At 40.2% G+C, this 17,405-nt stretch overlaps 1 protein-coding gene across 2 annotated transcripts in view; it reads right to left on the bottom strand.

Annotated features, from left to right (window-relative positions):
* Window positions 1–7,028: 7,028 nt before the first annotated feature.
* LOC138155427 (TRPM8 channel-associated factor 2-like) overlaps window positions 7,029–17,405 on the bottom strand; it is a 34,110-nt gene continuing 23,733 nt past the window's right edge. For both annotated transcript variants that reach the window (XM_069080707.1, XM_069080774.1), the window contains exons 5-8: window positions 14,762–14,975; window positions 13,234–13,473; window positions 11,498–11,835; window positions 7,029–10,570 (exon numbers count right to left, since the gene is read on the bottom strand). In XM_069080707.1, the coding sequence (XP_068936808.1) occupies window positions 10,316–10,570; window positions 11,498–11,835; window positions 13,234–13,473; window positions 14,762–14,975 (1,047 nt within the window). In that variant the 3' untranslated portion in view covers window positions 7,029–10,315. The remainder of the gene's footprint in view (window positions 10,571–11,497; window positions 11,836–13,233; window positions 13,474–14,761; window positions 14,976–17,405) is intronic.

Raw genomic sequence — 17,405 nt, 5'->3', positions numbered from 1 at the left:
CTCTCTCTCTCTCTCTCTCTCTCTCTCTCTCTCTCTCTCTCTCTCTCGCTCTCTCTCTCTGTTCTCTCTTTCCTCTCTTCATATATATGTAGAAGAGAAATAAATATATGAGATATACATATGTTTATATAGTGATAGCTATATGAATATAGACCTAAACATGAAGACAAGGTGGCATCTAGTAGAGATAGTGAACATGACCATAGGGTAGAGACTGCTTCAGGACATTTTCTTTAGCTACTCATTTGCTAAGTAAAAAGGGATAAATGGAAGTATAAAAACTAGGGAAGCCTGAATTTTGAAGGTAATTTGTGATTATTTAGCATATGGTCAATGCCTAATTATGGCCCACCTTAAAGAGATGAAGATTTCAGAAATGTACTGACCATTTACTATTACTGAGGGGGAAGGCTATATCCTGGATCCAGGAAGAATTGTTAAAAGGAGAGACTATCTCTCCTATCTCCTTGCCTGGTGACAAATATCAAAGCAGAAGACCCAAAAGAATAGAAATAGAGAGGCTTCAGATAAACCTTAACTAAGGACCTCAGCCATTCCAGAAAGGGCACAGTAACTCCTCTGACAAAAGAACACAGAAGCTTCCCAGAAGAGCCTGAAGTGGGGCTGGTGGAGATTAATACAGGGCAAGAGCCTGTAATCAAGTGGAATGATCCATTCAGCCAAGATTCTGGGGTCTATAAGGAGCAAGGCCATCTGAGCCCCACCAATCCAGCAGAGATACTATGGCCATTGGGAGCCAGCCTTGACTAACAGCAGAGGATCATCAATGTTCAATCAGCACACCCTGCAGCACACTTCATCAGGAATGTAGAAAGAAGCAATGTCAAGGCTCTGGAGTTCTAGGGTTGTAAGTTGTCTTGGGCATATGCAAACCCTCTGCACATACCTTGCTACCATTATATTTTCAGTCTGTAGCCATTTTTTAGCACTGGAATCTGTGTTTGGAGAAGAGTTCATGGCCAGTTGTTTATTTGGGGGTGAGGGCGCAGGAACTGTAACTACTGGTTCCCCAATGCCATTTGAGTGAAGAATATTCTGTAAACTCAGTCTATTAGCTGATTATTAATGGGAAACATATGTGTTGAGGTTTATATGCTACCATACATGCTACCCATAGAGTTAACACTTTAACCTGAGTTAGCAGTTTCCATCTTTGAAATCTAAATTCTGAGTTCAAGTAAAAGCTTGGGGAATGGCTCCAGAGGAGCTGCTAAATGTAATTATTATTCTCTTTCCTATAGTTAGTTATTTTATGACTTATTTTACACATTCATTATTTAGGATGTTTTTGCACAGCCTCCATTTAAATGTGTCTGCTGTGGTAAATATAAAGGGGTAGGGGGTCAGAGGAGAGACACAAAAAGAACAAATCCTAGGTGGAGCCAAGTTGTTCATCTCAGTTCTTTGCCCTAGATCCCTGCCTTTATTTTTTTTTATGTGACGAGCAATAAATCCTATGTACTTTGAGTCACCCAATTCTCAAGTGTGATACTCAGAAATGAATATGGCATTGCTGATATGGTCTAACTAGGACACAGTACAGCAAGATCATTACCTCTTGAATTTTGGACAACGATTTTGGATGATAGCTCTCTTTCCTAGATTTTCATCAACTACAGATTTGATAAACGTGCTCTCATTCATAAAACGGTAAATAGGAAAAGGCTGTGGGTATTTATTGGATCATTTAAATAGCATCTTTTAAAAAATTATTATAGAATTATTTGTTTAATCCAAAGGTCGAGAAACTAGTCCTTGGAACAAGCCATTTGTTTTTGTATAGCTTGCCAACTATGAATGGTTTTTACATTTTAAAATAAAAGGTTTTTTTGTATTTGAAAATGTGAAAACCACTTGAGATTATAGGCCATACAAAAGCTACAATTTGTTGACCTAGTTTGATTGTTGAGTCTGGGCCTTTTAACCAATGCCAAACCCAGACTAAATAAAATCTAATCAAATCTAAATCTAAGAATTTTTTTCCTGAGCTCAAGTCTGGCCTCAGACATTTATTAGCAATGTGACCTGGGTAAGTCACTTAACCCTGTTTGCCTCTTTTTCCTCATCTGTAAATGATCTGGAGAAAGAAATGGCAAACCACTCCATTATCTTTTTCAAGAAAATCCCAGATGGGGTCATGAAGTATCAGACAAGGAACAACAACAAGAAAAATATCTACCTTTGATTTCATATGAATGGTACTTTAGTCACATCAGCGGATCCACCTCCAAGGAAATAAAAAATCCTTGCCCAGGTTCACACAATTGTAAGTGTCTGATGCCACATGTGAACCCAGGTCTTCCTGACTGCAGGGCTGGTGCTCTGTCCACTGTACCACCTAGTTGCCCCCTGCCCCTTAGAGTATTTTCTAATAGTCCTAGTAATCTTGTACTACAAATCCACTTATCGGCTCTTAAGACAAATTAGAGGAGACAATAAAACCAATGTGGAAAGTAGAACTCGGTATCTACCATACAGGCTTGAGTTACTTAACTTTTAACTAGTTTATATCTATATGAAACTCACTATTTACAGTAAAAGAGTGGGCAGAGTACTGCTGGTGAGCCAGCTGACCTACAAGGGGAGTTATATGGTTCTGAAGTCACTGAAATCTTTGAGGAAGGCCAGCAAAGTCAGGGATATAACAGCCTATATTGTCCCTCTATGCTACAGTGTCTGACTATATGATTCTATACTCCAACCTGGGAGGGCATGTGGAACCCAAAGGATCTGAGTTCACATTTCCTCTCTGCTACTTACCAGGTGTTTGGTGAGTCCCAAGCTCTTTGGAACTTCATTTCGTCCTGTACAAAACAAGGGACTGCATAGCATCAATTTAGAGCTGGAAAGGACCAGGTAGATCATTTCAATATTTAAGGTCCCTTCTATCTCTAAATTTGTATCATGTTATTCAAAAGTAGACCTATTCTATAGTAATAAGAGAAGTCACCTCAAATCCAGGAGGGGAACTAATGAACATCTTCATCCCTGCTTGTTGAAATCTTTCTCTTATTCCAAAGCTCAGCACCAGAGGTACCCCCCTTTTTCCAAAGTCCTTTCCCAGATATCCCAACTAAATGTATTCACACTTCATTCTTTTGGAAAAGGGAACACTTTATCAGCCTTTAACCTTTGTCCTTATGACACTCTGTCTTCTATTATATTTATCAGTAGACATCTCCTGCTGTCCTCCAGACTATAAACACCTTGAGGGCAGGGACTTGTTCTTTTTTTCCCTCCTTGTATTCCTGGTATCAATTCTAATTATTTGCTTAATAAATGTTTGTTGCATTGTTGTTGTTGAACTATTTTCTTCTTGGCAATCAAGTATTGAACACAGAGGAGATTAAGATTTATCTTGATGTGAAGAAAGGAGAGTGTGTGGCCCATAAACCAGGAAAGAAATCCTGAAGGAGCAAAGCCAATATCTGACTATTATAAGTCGTCTTCATTTATCTTCAAAGAGCAGAGAACATGCCAAGATCAGAGGGAACAGGATTGTCTGCTCCTGTATCTCCCTACAGTTTTGACAATTGGAGTTGACCCTGGAATGGGAAAAACTGAAAAAGAAAAAAAAGGAGAGGTTCAGTACAAACATGAAGAAACCTAATAAATATGCATATTAAAAAGAGATGGAAAAGCAGAGGGGAAAAGTGGCCAGCATAGCTAAGGTTTCTGCTGTCTGTACAACATAGGGAGTGTAAAAAGCACAGCTGTGAGAATTGGGTGAGAATGAGTAGATTGCTCCTGCCCAGCCTGCTGACATACCAAGATGTAAAGAACCATATGCCTCCAGAATAGATTGATAATTTATACAAAACTGAGAGACTCTCCATGGGATTCAGATTAGATATAAAAATTGGTTATCAGAATCTCTCTCGTTGAACTAATGTTTGAGAGAAATGTGAGGGGACATTCATAAAACAAATAGGCTAGGTAGAATAAAAAGATCACTTCAAAATTGAGGGCAACAGCCATTAAGTGACTTACCCAAGGTCGAACTGGTAGCAAGCTGCAGGCTGGGATTCAAACCAGGACTAGAAGTCTAACCTGCTCTGATTTCAAATCTAACATACCTTCCCTCATCCCTCAAGATGCCCACCTCACCACATAAGGAGGCTGCCCCAGTTGAGATCATGTTTCTTTCACCTCTTACATTCTATGATTTGTCCCATGCCAAAATTGCATTGGTGGATAAAATAGGTTTTAAACATGGAGCACAGACTAGAAGAGATGACATTAACAAAGTCACAACAGCACAAAGTGTAGGACTGTGCAATTCTTTTCCCTTCCCTTGCCCTCTTTCTCACTCCTTTCCACTCCCCCAAAAGATTTCCTTTGATGTTTTCTGCATGTAGATAAAGGTTGCATTGTTAACCAGTCAGCAGAAGTATCTTTCTAGTTTCTCCAAGAGGGAAATAGTAACTGAAACTGAGAGAAAAATAGGTCAAGGAAGTTGACATTTGTGTGGGCCACTAGGGATGTTGTAGTACCTAAAGAAAAGTTTTTAGGAAAGTAGAACCTATAAATAAAGACAGACACCCTGCTTAAGGATTCATGAGAAGGCAGTCTTGGTATGAACTGAGAGGACAAGCCTCTATGTGGTGGCAGGGCCAGGAATGAGTCTGGTAAAATACAGAACTCTCTGTCTGGATGAGAGATAAAGAAGAGGAACTTCAGAAAGAACACAACTCTTGGTAGAAAAAAAGATGGAGATCCCAGATCAAAGGGAAGGCGGGACTTGAGGGTTAAACAAAGGCCTCCAAATCCAGGTAATCATTAAGAGCAGGCATCCCAGAGGAGAAACACCAGCTTATACTATTTATTGCCCCTGCAGCGTGGGATTCGAACCAGTGCTAGAAGTCTGATCTGCTCTGACTCCAGACCTTGCATCCCTTCCAAGGTAGCACAGGTCCCCCAAGAGGCCCACCTCCCTGCTTGAAGGCTGGCCTCTTTGGCTTGGACCACTAGACTGAGGTTAATCATAGACTTTTATTGGTTACTTTTCATCAGAGCAGGAATAGGCCTTAGAGAACACAATGTCCCTTACTATTTGTGGTCAGATAGTTTCTGTTTCATTTAAGTTGACTCCACGCATATTTTTGTTTATTTTACTGGAAGTAGAGAAAACAGGACTGGGAGTGATACATTTTTTTCTGAGACCAGGGCCACAAGATGAAGCCTTAAGTCCAAGGAAAATACTCTCCCCTGTAAAGGGGTTAAAATAAATTTGTGCTGCCTTGATGATAAAATGCCACTGTTAATTAATATGCTAAAACCTTTTCATGAAATAGTGAGACCTGCTCTAGAAGGAAGTTACTAAAATATATGTTAAGAGAGCCAGGAGGTCTGGGTTCTAATTCTGGCTCTGCTGTTATCTAGCAGTATGATTTGGAGCAAGGCATTTAATTTCTTGAGGTCTCAGTTTCCTCATCTGAAAAGTGAGGAGGATTGGGCTAGGTCATGAAGGTCCCTTTCAGATCTCACATGATTTCAGAACATGAGGCTTAAAACTACATGAGCAACTCAAGCCCTAGTAAGTAACAATAGTGTAGAATCAGGATCAGATATAGAAAAAAACCAGAAGAAGAAATGAGAAGAAACAAGAATCGCAGGGCCATATAGACTCAGAATTGGAAAAAAAAACTTAAGAGATTCAACTCCCTCAATTTACAGATGAGTAAACTGAGATACAAAGAGGTTCAGTGACTTGTCCAAGGACACACAGATACTACGTAGCAGAGGCAGTATTATAAAATACTGTAATATTAATTATATATTATTCTATTATACATAGTATATAATAATAATACTATATTATATACAGTATCAAAATACATACACCTTTATAAAAATATTACAAAGTTCAGGACTTCTGCCTTGCCTTGTTGTAGGCTAGTAGCATAATTCAGCCCAAAGAAGAAACATAAGTAAACAGAAGAAAAAAGGAAATAGAAATAATCAAATGAAAAAAGGATAAATCAAAATAACGTAAAACAGTTCTGAAAATACCAAGTGAAAATATGTGACATGGATGACAGGAAGATTCTTCTGTCTGAATTCCTTTTTATCAGAAGAATGTCTTAATTCTTGAGGATATCAAGGGATATCCTCTAGTTGTACAATGATTGGCACATAGCAAGAACTTTTTTTTCTTTTTAGCCTGAAAAGTGAAAGATGCACTGACTTAGGGCTATATATCTTCCATAAATTTCACTGGCATTTCAACTTCTGTGTTGATGTCCTAAAGTCTCATGGTGCATATTTATTTTTTTTTAATACCTTCATTGTGTCAGATGACAAGTTGCTGCTGAGGCCCATGGATTTCTCCTTTGCAGAATCTCTGGAATATGCCCCTCTCTCTCCTCTGACACTGCTACAGTGCAGGCCCTCATCACCTTGTGCCTTGAATACTGGAATGTCCTGCTTGTGGGTCTGCCTGTCTCAGGTCTCTTCCTACTTCAATCTATTCAGCATTAAACCACCAAATGATTTTCCTAAAGTACAGCTCCTACTATCACCCCTCTACTCAATAAATTCCTGTGGCCTCTTATTGCCTGTAGGATCAAATATAAAATACTCTGGCATTCAAAGTCCTTTATAACCTAATCTCCTCCCACTTTCCAGGCTTTTTGTATCGTACTCCCAAGCATGAACTTTTCATGGCACTGACATTGGTCTTCTACTGGCTCTACCATGAAAAAGACACACCATTTCTCAGCCCTGGGCATTTTTGCTGGTCGTCTGCCATGCCTGAACTGCTCTCCCTCTTTATTTCCACCTATTGACTTCCCAGACTTCTTTTTAAAATTTATTTATTCATTCATTCATTTATTATTTCAACATTCACTTTTATAAGATTTTGAGTTCTAAAATTTCCCTCCTTTCTCCCCTTCTTCATCCCCAAGACAGCATGCAATCTGATACAATCTATACATGTACAATCATTTTACATATATTTCCACATTAGTCATTGTAACACCAAGCACAAGCAACTTCCAGGTTCAGATTATGAGCATAGCAAACTCCATTTATTCAGTGACATATTGGGGCAAAACATTCACAGAAAATCAAAATACAGCATTCACCATGTGTAACTCAATAATTTAGTAATTCCTTAATTCAATCACAAAGTACTAAGACCCAAGTACTCCACCCCTGGAAAGTGCATTCATTTAGTCAATCACAGTCTTTTCTCTGTTCAACTGGAGATTAGTTTCCAATCATAAACAAAATACATTCATTTTGTCAGTCACAAAGCACAAAAATCAAAGTACTCCACCCCTGGATCACAACTGAATTACAGTTACCATCAGTTACCACCAAGCACCTTCTTGAAGAGGCAATGGAGAGCACAAAGGCCATCTATCCCTAAGCCACAACAAGGTTACAGCATTCAATATCCAAGGAGAGGTCTTTTCTTCATTTTGACCTGAGGCAAGTTCTCAGCAATCTCTGTTCCTGGGAAGAGAAAACTTAACCAAGCCACAATATACATTGCCAGTGTCCTCATCAATTCACACTCTGTCTGCAGAACAGTCTCTGCAAGACTCTCCTCCAGGATTTCTGTAAACATACAAAAAGAAAATCCTCCTTCAGGGCTTCTAAACCAACAGCAAAGTTTCAGGACCTCTGCAACAATAGCACTGTCCTTTACCAGCAGACAAATCTGGCAAAGTAACATCAAAACAGACAGAAAAAATACTGGCACTACAGTCATGCCTCCTCAGTTCTTGGCAGCTCTGGGTGGCAGTTCTCAAAAGTCCTGGGCAGCTCCAACTGGCTCTCAGTAATCCAGGTGGCTTTGGCTGGCAGTTCTCTCTGTCTCTCAGCAACTCTGGCCCCTGGCAATTCTTTCTCTGCCTCCTTCCTGCTGCTCCCAAAAGTTCTTCTGGCCTCTCTCTGCTTGGGTCTCTCTATGGCACCAACTCTTCCCAGTTTAGCCCCCTCTCTTCACAAGAACAAGTCCATCCCACAAGTGGGATTCATTTGGGGTTTTAACACTTAACTCAAAAACCAAGCCAATACAAGGGGATCTTTAAATTCCATTACCATTACAGTCATGTTGTGAAAAAAAAAAAGGATCAGAACAACAGGGAAAAAGGAAGAAAAAACAAAATACAAAAAAAGAGAAAACAGTATAGTAGTATTCTTCTATCTGCATTTTTCCCCTGGAGGTGGATAGCATTTTTCATCATGAGTCTTTTGGAGTTGTCTTAGAACATTGCATTGCTGAGAAGAGTTAAATCTATCAAAGTTGGTCATCATACAATGTTGCTGTTACTGTGTACAAGGTTTTCCTGGTTTTGTTCACTTCATTCAGCATCAGTTCCATGTAAGGCTTTCCAGGTTTTTCTGACATCTACCTGCTCATCATTTCTTATGGAACAATAGTATTCCATTGCATTCATATACTACAACTTATTCAGCCATTCCCCTACTGATGGGCAACCCCTCAATTTCCAATTCTTTGCCTGACTTCTTTTAAGTCCCAACTAAAATAGCATATTTTATAGGAAACTTTTTCCAACCCCTCAATTTAATTTCTATTTATCCTGGTGTGTGTATGTGTGTGTGTGTGTGTGTGTATGCGCACACACACACATTAGATTGTGAACTCCTTGACAGCAGGGTCTGTCTTTTGCCTCTTTTCTTTTATCTCCAGTGCTTATTACAATTCCTGGCACTCAGTAGCCACATTATAAATGCTTATTGAGGTGATCAAATCACAGACAGAAAACCTTTTAGTTTAGGTTTCTCAAGTTCCATCAATGTAATTCCTACTACTGCTTTCTTCATGCAAAGGATATTTGCAGATAGAATGAATTGATGGGAGCAAAGCATAATATATTTTATCACAACTTGTGATTTTATAATCCTTTTCCTGTAGCTTAAGGAATATTCCAAAATCCTTCCTTTCAAGGTTAGTTGAATATCCTATTGAATAGACTGGATCTTGCCGAAATTGCACATCAAAAACTCAGAGAAGGTCCCAAGTATCACCTAAAAAGCAGGTTTGATCATAGGAAGTATGACATGTCACTCTGGTTCTTTGAGAGTATCCACAGCATCTCAAAATACTTTCTTTTCTTTTTGGAGGGGGAAAGGCAGGGCAGTTGGGAAGTGCCTTGCCCAAGGTCACACAGCTAGTAAGTGTTAAGTGTCTGAGGCCATATTTGAACTCAGGTCCTCCTGACTCCAGGGTCGGTGCTCTATTTACTGCACCACCTAGCTGCCCTTCCCAAAAGTCTAATGGAGCTTAAACTTTTTTTTTTTTTGCCTTTTGGAGGGCAATTGGGGTTAAGTAACTTGCCCAAAGTTACACGGCTACTTTTTTTGTGTGGGTGTTACCGGTAAGTGTCTCAGGCCAGAACCGAACTCGGGTCCTCCCAATTCCAGGGCCAGCGCTTTACTCACTGTGCCACCTAGCCGCCCTGGAGCTTAAACTTTCAAAAGTTTAAAACTTCACTAAGACTTTGGGGACACTCTGTATATATATGTATATATACATATATGTGTACGTTTTGCATCTGTGTATCTATATATGATATATGTATGTATAGGCTATATCAGAGGTTGGGGATGAACTAGCTATGACAACCAGTTAAGGGCCTGCTGATTCTTAGGATAAATTTGTCTCAGTTTGGGATCATATCCAGACATTTAGAACAATGGATCAAAAATAAAAGATCAGACAAAAATTTCTGGATTCCAAAAATGAAAACACAAGTTGAACTTGTTTCAACAATGTGCCATTTCAGGAGCAGGAAGGAATTTCATAAGAACTTAGGTTTAGAGACAAAGGGACCTTAAGAGGTCATCATGTCCAATTCTCTCATTTGAAGGATAGGGAAACTGAGACCCACAGAGATTAAACAACTTGCCCAATGTTACACAGGTACTACATGGCAAAGTCATGACACCAAACCCAGTGCTATCGCCATTATATTATATTGATGAATAATAGCATATTTAAATCAAAACCAGACCACCAGGGAAAGAATACTTGGTGCCACTTTGTGGGAGGTTCTGGGGCCCCTTTTGGAGGCAGAAAGGGATTTATTGTTATTTACCTTGCACTGCTATACAACTTTCTATGTAGTTTTGCTTGTTTTCCCCTTCAGACAGGTGGTACACTCATGATGACTTTACTCCCTCACACTAACTATAGTATCTTGAACATGAATAAATGCGGCAGACTCACTGCACCTAGAACATTTCCCACCCAATCCATAGAGTTCTGAAGATGAAGATATATCCTGCCCATAGACACACTGGGCCTGCTAGGCATCCCTTAATTCATCTTGAGAATGTAGACATTCAGGGGGTTCTCTTGCCATTCAGGCAGACAGGCTAAGGAAGCAGCCACCTCGTCCTTGACAGGCCAGCCCCAGGTCTGGAAGAATGGAATCAGATTCCTCTGTACTTGGTGAGAGAACTGTTTCACCCACAGGTTCATCTTGCCAACATTGTCATCGGGCACTCCAGATAAGGTCTGGTACTGAGTGAAGAGCTGGATGAAAGGCTCCCAGCCAAAGGCCTCCTGTAGCTGAGAGAGGAGAAAGAGAAAAGGGGGCAGAGTGAAGGGTCTGAGTTTCCAGAGACAACCTAACACATGAATATCAGTGAGTACACCTTACTGTGGTAAGAGGCTCCTGCTTGAATATTAGCCACATTCCTACCATTTGCAAAGGATTTCCTCCTCTCCAAACATCCATTTAGATGTGATCAATCAGTCTTATTCTCTACTATCCACCTTGGGTAAGCACCTACTTTAAAGAACACTTCATCACTCTAGTGGAAATCAGGCCTTAGTCAAATTATGATACATTGATACAATATAATACCAATAAGAATGCCATAATAATGGTACAAGAGGGGTCACCCATTGTGACTAGACCTATGGAGAATGCTTTATGGTAATGTCCAATAGGAGGTTTATAATTATAATTAGTCAGAGACATTTACCTGGGCTACATAAATGAGAACATTTTGTTCTGTGGAGACCCTTAAAAGAAACTTTGCAGAATACTTTCCATCTACTCCCTCATTTATCTTCGCCTTCTCACTAGGAGATAGTTAGGGATGGGGCTATCACTTCCCTTTCAGACCTATACAAGTGAGGTACAGAGAAGCAGCCATAGGATATCTAGCACCATTAAGATCCAGATAGGATTCCATGACCTGATATGGATGGGTACCTTGGGCAAGCCTCTTAAACTTTCTCAGTCTCAGTTTCCTCATCTGTAAAATGTGGATAATAATAGTACTTACTGTACAGGGTCGTTGTGAGGACCAAATGAGGATGAGAATGAGAAAACCTATAAAAAGTACTGAGTAAAACTTGATGCACTATATAAATGCTAGAAGAGTAGTAGTAGTAGTAGTAGTAGCAGCAGCAGCAGCAGCAGTAATAGTAGCAGTAGTAATAATAATAATCTTCCCTTCTCCCCCCTGCCTAATTCATTTCCAGTACCTGCAGATAAGTCTCCAGTGCTGTCCAAACCTCCCATTCTTTTAGGGGAGCCCCTTTACTCAGGTATTCTTGTACCCTGGCCTTCCTAGTTGAAGGAGTCAGTTCAGGGTGGGCCCGGCTCCGGGGGATGCCTAGCACCGTCTCATGTACATAGACAGACCACAAGTTGCAGGTAGCCTCAGTTGTGTGGGGGGGGAACTCCCAGCCCTGTCGTTGCTGGTTGTGGCCTAGCTCATGGATGGGGCCCCAGAGGCCATTGGATCTTATTTTCTTCACAGTGAGTATTTCCTCTGCTGACTCCTTGTAGCACATGATTGGATATCCTGAATGCATCCAGCCTGGGGAGTGCAGGAAGGAAGAGAAGGCAAAGATTTCTATGTGAGAGAGCCCAACCTACCATCCCTAGGTTATTCACTTAATGCATCTCTCCCCTACATTCTCTCATGCCCAACATTTTCACACCAATATGAAAACAGATAACTTCACTTTACTTAGTCAAAATAGAGAAAAAACTTTGTTTTTTTCCCATTTCACCCTACCTGCTCAGCACCAATTTCTTATCTCTAGCATATGGGTTATATTGTTTCTATGTACCTCTAACATTCTGTCAGTTTTGGAATTATACACCAGCACCATAATGATCCATGTACGGTTAAGGTTTTTTTTTTCCCTCTTGTAGAAGCTTGACTGCATGGTGAGTAGAGTTCTGGGGCTGGATTCAGAAAGACCTGTGTTCAAATTCAGCCCCAGACACTTACCAGCTATGTGACTTTGGGAAAGTCACTTAATCTCTGCCTCAGTTTCCTCAACTGTAACATGAGGATAAATAAAGGCACCTTCCTGGAGTTGTTGTGAGGATAAAAAGATAATATTTTAAAGCATTTGGCACAGTGTTTGGAGCATAGTAGGCACTATAGAAATGCTACCTATCATTTTATACATTTTTAAACATTAGTATGTCCCATCTATAGCTTGGGAAGATAGGAACAGTGTGGGTGATTTCCCCTTTCTTGTGACCAACTTCAGTTATATTGTGAATTCTTCTAAAGTGAGGAAAGATGATTTTTCTTTCCCATTTATGCAGCCTTTGGTGCTGGTCCAGGCATCTGTAATCAGTGATTATTCCCTTAATCTAGTACTTCCCTCTGAAATTATCTCCAATTTATCTTGCATAGATCATTTTCGTACTTAGTTGTTTACAAGTTGTTTTCCCTCATTAGAATTTGTGGTCCTTGAGAGGAGGTATCGTCTTTTGCTTTTCTTTGTATATTAGAACAGTGTCCGATACTCAGTGGGTACATAATAAATGCTTACTGACTAGCTGACCCAGCTCATTTCCTCCACACTCCATTGAAGGCTCCTTAAATGACTCCACTACATACTGAAGCCCCTCCTTTGAAATCACAGCATTTATTTTCTCCGGCAGGACTTTGTGAAAACTCTTGTGCCGCAAACAGAGGCACACAATAAATGCTTACTGAATAAACTAACATGAATGAATGAGTGACTGAATGACGGAATGAATGTTTTGTTTAATTTCTGTATTCCTTTTGAAATTTCAGTGTAGTTTTTCTGTTATTTTCCTAACTAGTTTATAAGCTCTTGCTCACTTATACAATCATTCATCATACATAATGCCTTGAATAGAGAAGATGATGAATAATAATATGATGTGAACTTTGTACTGATTTATCACCTGAACAAAGCTCTCCCATCCCAGGTTTCAGAACACCCACCAGCTGAGATCTGTACATCAGCCACGATCCTCTCAGGTTGAGCAAAAGGGAAGCTTATTGATGCAAGTCTGGCCACAGCTCCCATCATCTCATCCCAGAGATGAAGCAAAGGCTCTGGGTCTTCCAGGTCTTGAAGATGTTCAGATGGCATCGTGAGGATGATATTGTCTGTTGCCAGCTCCCCCCATGGCACTGGGTAGTGGCGGATGGAGCTCTTCCACTCCTCCAGAGATGTCTCCCCTTTAGACAGAGATTGTGGGATTAATGGGCCTGTCACAGAATCTCAGAGACCATCTAATCCAGCCAATATCTGAATAGGAACAGGAATTCCCTTCTCTCTGTTCCTGATAAATAGCTATCCAGTCTCTATTTGAAGACGTCTCCTTTGGATAAATTGCTATCTTCCAAGACAATCCATTTCACTTTGGGGCAGATGTAATTGTTATGACTTTTTGAGATAAAATTGTTTTCTGTAAATTATGCTGCCTATTAATAATTTTGTTCCCTTAGCCCAAACAGACCACAAATCATCCTGATTCTACCTAACAGTCTTTAAATCTTGAAAAACTACCATATCCCCTCAAGTCTTCTTTCTTCCAAGCTATATTATTGCATTTCCTTTAATTAGCCCTCATATAACATACTCTTTAGCCATCTCGCTATCCCAGGTCCCTTTCTATGCTACAGTACATATGGTACCTATGGTATGGTACAGCTCATTAGTGTCTATCTTAAAATGTAGCTCTTATAAAGTTTGAGGACAGACCCAGTATATGAGATGAAGTATAGTGTGTCTATCACTTCCCTCCCTCTGGACATTATGCTGCTTTAAGTATTCCTTTATTTTTCTGCTTCCTTAGGCTGAAAGTTGAAATTTTTACTTCAATGGAAGAGTAACATTAAGGATCAGAGATTCAGAGCTAGAAGGAACTTTAAAGACCTTATAGATGTTCTCAACCTTTTTTGTGACCTGGTTCCCCCTTGGGAGCCTGGTAAAGGCTATGGACACCTTAGTTTTAAACACATAAAATAAAATAAAATACATAGGATTACAAAGGAAACCAACTGTGCTGAAACACAGTTATCAAAATATTCTTTAAAAATAATTTTGTGGATTTAGTACAACTCTATCATTTTACTGATGAGAGAGGTAAAGGAAAATGTTCAATATCACACAACTAGTAAGTAGCAGAATCAGAATTTGAACTCAAGTCCTTTGATCCTAAATGCCTTTTTCTTCTACTCTCACCTTTGGTATGCATCCTATCTCCATTTCTGCAAACAAAAGGTCAATCCCTGATCACCTTTCCACATAATTCTCTGAATTCTCCATGGACACAGGAAGTTCCCTGATGCCCTACCCTCAAAATTAAAATAGGTCATCTCTTCCTTGTCCCACCAAATATATCTTCTTCCTCTTTATCAATCCAAGCTACAGATTATTTTCCTCCTTTACAACCTACTTTGTAATTACTTTGCCCTTCCTCCAGTTACCCTTGGGCTTAGCATTCATGAAGTCTTTACTCACCCAGTTTGAAGTAAGGAGCAGGCACAGCTCCAGTGATAGTGATTGACACAGGACCCAGGTTACTGCCCTTGGGCACAAGTACATAGATGAGGCCCCCCCAGAGGGAGGAGACTGACAGCTCTGGTCTGTCCAGGCAGCATCTGTGAATCACCACAGGTGCTCGGCAAAGCTCCTCGGCCTCATTGAGATCATCAGAGTGGCAGCCAATTTGTACCTGGGAAAGGGGAGTCATGAGAACAGTTAGCAACCACTGGAAAGTATTGCTAGATCACTTATTAGTGTCTTTCATGCAAACTGGCCTTGAATTATGAACATTTGGTAGGTAATGACTCCAAACTCCAAAGGGTTCATACATGCAGAACTATTATATCGGCTCAATAAGGATTTACAATATCATAGGTGATAGATTCACAATGAGTTGTTAAGGAAAAATAGGATGTTCTGATTATAACTCTGATTTTTGATGATGACATTAGGAGATGAAACATCACAAATTGTCTCTTGCTGTCTCTGTTAGATACATATTCTACATGGAACAGGAATTCAGTGTGACAAACCTTGGAAGCTATTTGTCATAAGGAAACGTTTTATGTTGAAGAGAGAGGCATCTTTTTCATCCCAGAAAGAGGTTGGGGGGAACTAAAATATGGCACAGACTCTCCTGAACATCTGTTGCCATTGGATAAAACACAGCAGATCCCACACCTTCAGTATCCCTTGCTGTTTAAGATACACTATCTCATAGAACAGAATCTGAATCACAGTGTAGATTATTTTGCTTGGAAGTGCCCCGAGGAGTATGGAGACAAGAAGAAGAAGGCAGAATTTTTATCATAGGTATAGGTTCATGGGTGGGCTGTGGGAAAATAGGCTCACTAATGTACTGCAATGTTGAGTGGCAAACTGGTACAGCCATTCTGAGATTCTGACCTATGCCTAAAAAGCAATTAAACTGTGCATACCCTTTGACCCACCTATACCAATACAAAGCCTATACTCCAAATAAATCAAAGAAATTGTTCATGTACAAATATTAATATTTGTACAAAAAATATTTATAGCAGTTCTTTTTATGATAACAAAAGACTAAAATCCAATGGGGACTACCCATGTACTGTGGAATAGCTAAAGAAATTACGGTTTATAAATTTAATGGATTATGACTTTGCTTTAAGAGATGAGCAGTTAGTACAGTGCCTAGCACATAGTAGGTACTTAATAAGTGCACTTTGACTGACTGACAAAATGGAGAGAGAAAATGGGTTATACCTGCAGGCATTGATATGGTGAAGTTAGCAAAATCTGAACAACTCAGTCTATAAAAACAACATTATGAAGAAAAACAACTTTGCACTTCCAGGAATGAAAATGGCTGAGTAAGCAGTAAGTCACTCTCACCCTCCCATATTAACCAGAAAATATCACCCCAGAAAAAATCCTGGAACAACTAAAGACAGCAGAAAGATGGGGTACAGTAGACTTTTAGCTCAGTATGCTTGGGAGATTAATGGCAAACCTCCCTCTTGTCATGGTTGAAAGGGGAACAGTACAGGATGGGAGGTGTCCTGGCAATCCAGTAGCAAGTCCCACCTCAGCAAGTCAGTGGGACATCCTGAGATACAGAGAAGTGGAGCAGGCAAGCACCAACACCAGGTGTTGTACACCCCCATCTCTACCCCACTGAATGCCTTGGCACAGCCAGGGGAACTGGCAGATGCCAACTCAGAGCACCACCATGTGTGCTGGCAGACAGGCATCCATCCACCAGCAAGTGAACCTACCCTTGGTTTAGCACAGCTCTGGGTGAGTGTAATGGCAAGCAAAGAAGTAGTTAACACCTTGTTTTAGCTATTGAATTAATACCTTGTTTCAACTATTGAAATAACACCTTGTTTTACTTCAAGTTTCTTTTGAGCCTTGTATCAAGTCCATTAAGAAACAGAACTGTGAACCCCACAACTTGTGAACTTCTGGGGAGGAGCTGTGCTGTATATAAGGAAGAGCACAAGCTGGACACTCAGAACTTCTTGGGATAACTATTGTGGAGGCAGGGCAGCTGCTGCTGGACTGAAGACTGAACAGAGAATTGAAAAGAACTGAGAAGAGTAATGAGAATTGAGAACTGAGACAGAATTTCTTGGAGCAAGCCCCATGGAGTCTAGATAAAGTGATTTTGATTTTGAGAATGGAGCTTATGGTACTGAAGACTTCCAATGGTCAGCTGGAGCTGCCAAGGATTTCTGAGGGCCAGCTGGAGCTTCTGAGGACTTCCTGAGGGCCAGAAGGAGCTGTCAAAGACTGAGGAAGCATGACTGTGGTGCTAGTACTTTGTACAAAGGCTGTTGTGACTTTGTTAATGTGGATGAATGTTCTTGTGGCTTTGTTAAGCCTTGTCTTCGTAGAAACAGAGGCTGTGAAAGATTCGAGATGGACTGGACATTGTGAACTTCAACATGGAAGAGAAACTGGACAAGGAACTGGATGAAGAACTGGACAAGGAGCTGGGAGCTACCTGTCTTTGAACCCAGGTGAAAGTTGGATGAATTCAGATAGGAACTGGGACCATGGAAGAGGAATCATTCAGAATCTGAGAGCCATCTGTGTGTCAAGCTGGAAGAAGACTTTACTTGGAAACTATGTACTG

The sequence above is a fragment of the Petaurus breviceps genome, unplaced genomic scaffold, assembly GCF_028583685.1.
Source record: "Petaurus breviceps papuanus isolate PSGF00001 unplaced genomic scaffold, PetGlider_PUasm1.0 110, whole genome shotgun sequence".
NCBI lineage: Eukaryota > Metazoa > Chordata > Mammalia > Diprotodontia > Petauridae > Petaurus > Petaurus breviceps.
Note: the sequence above shows the minus strand (reverse complement) of the source record. Positions and strands in the feature narration are given on the sequence as shown.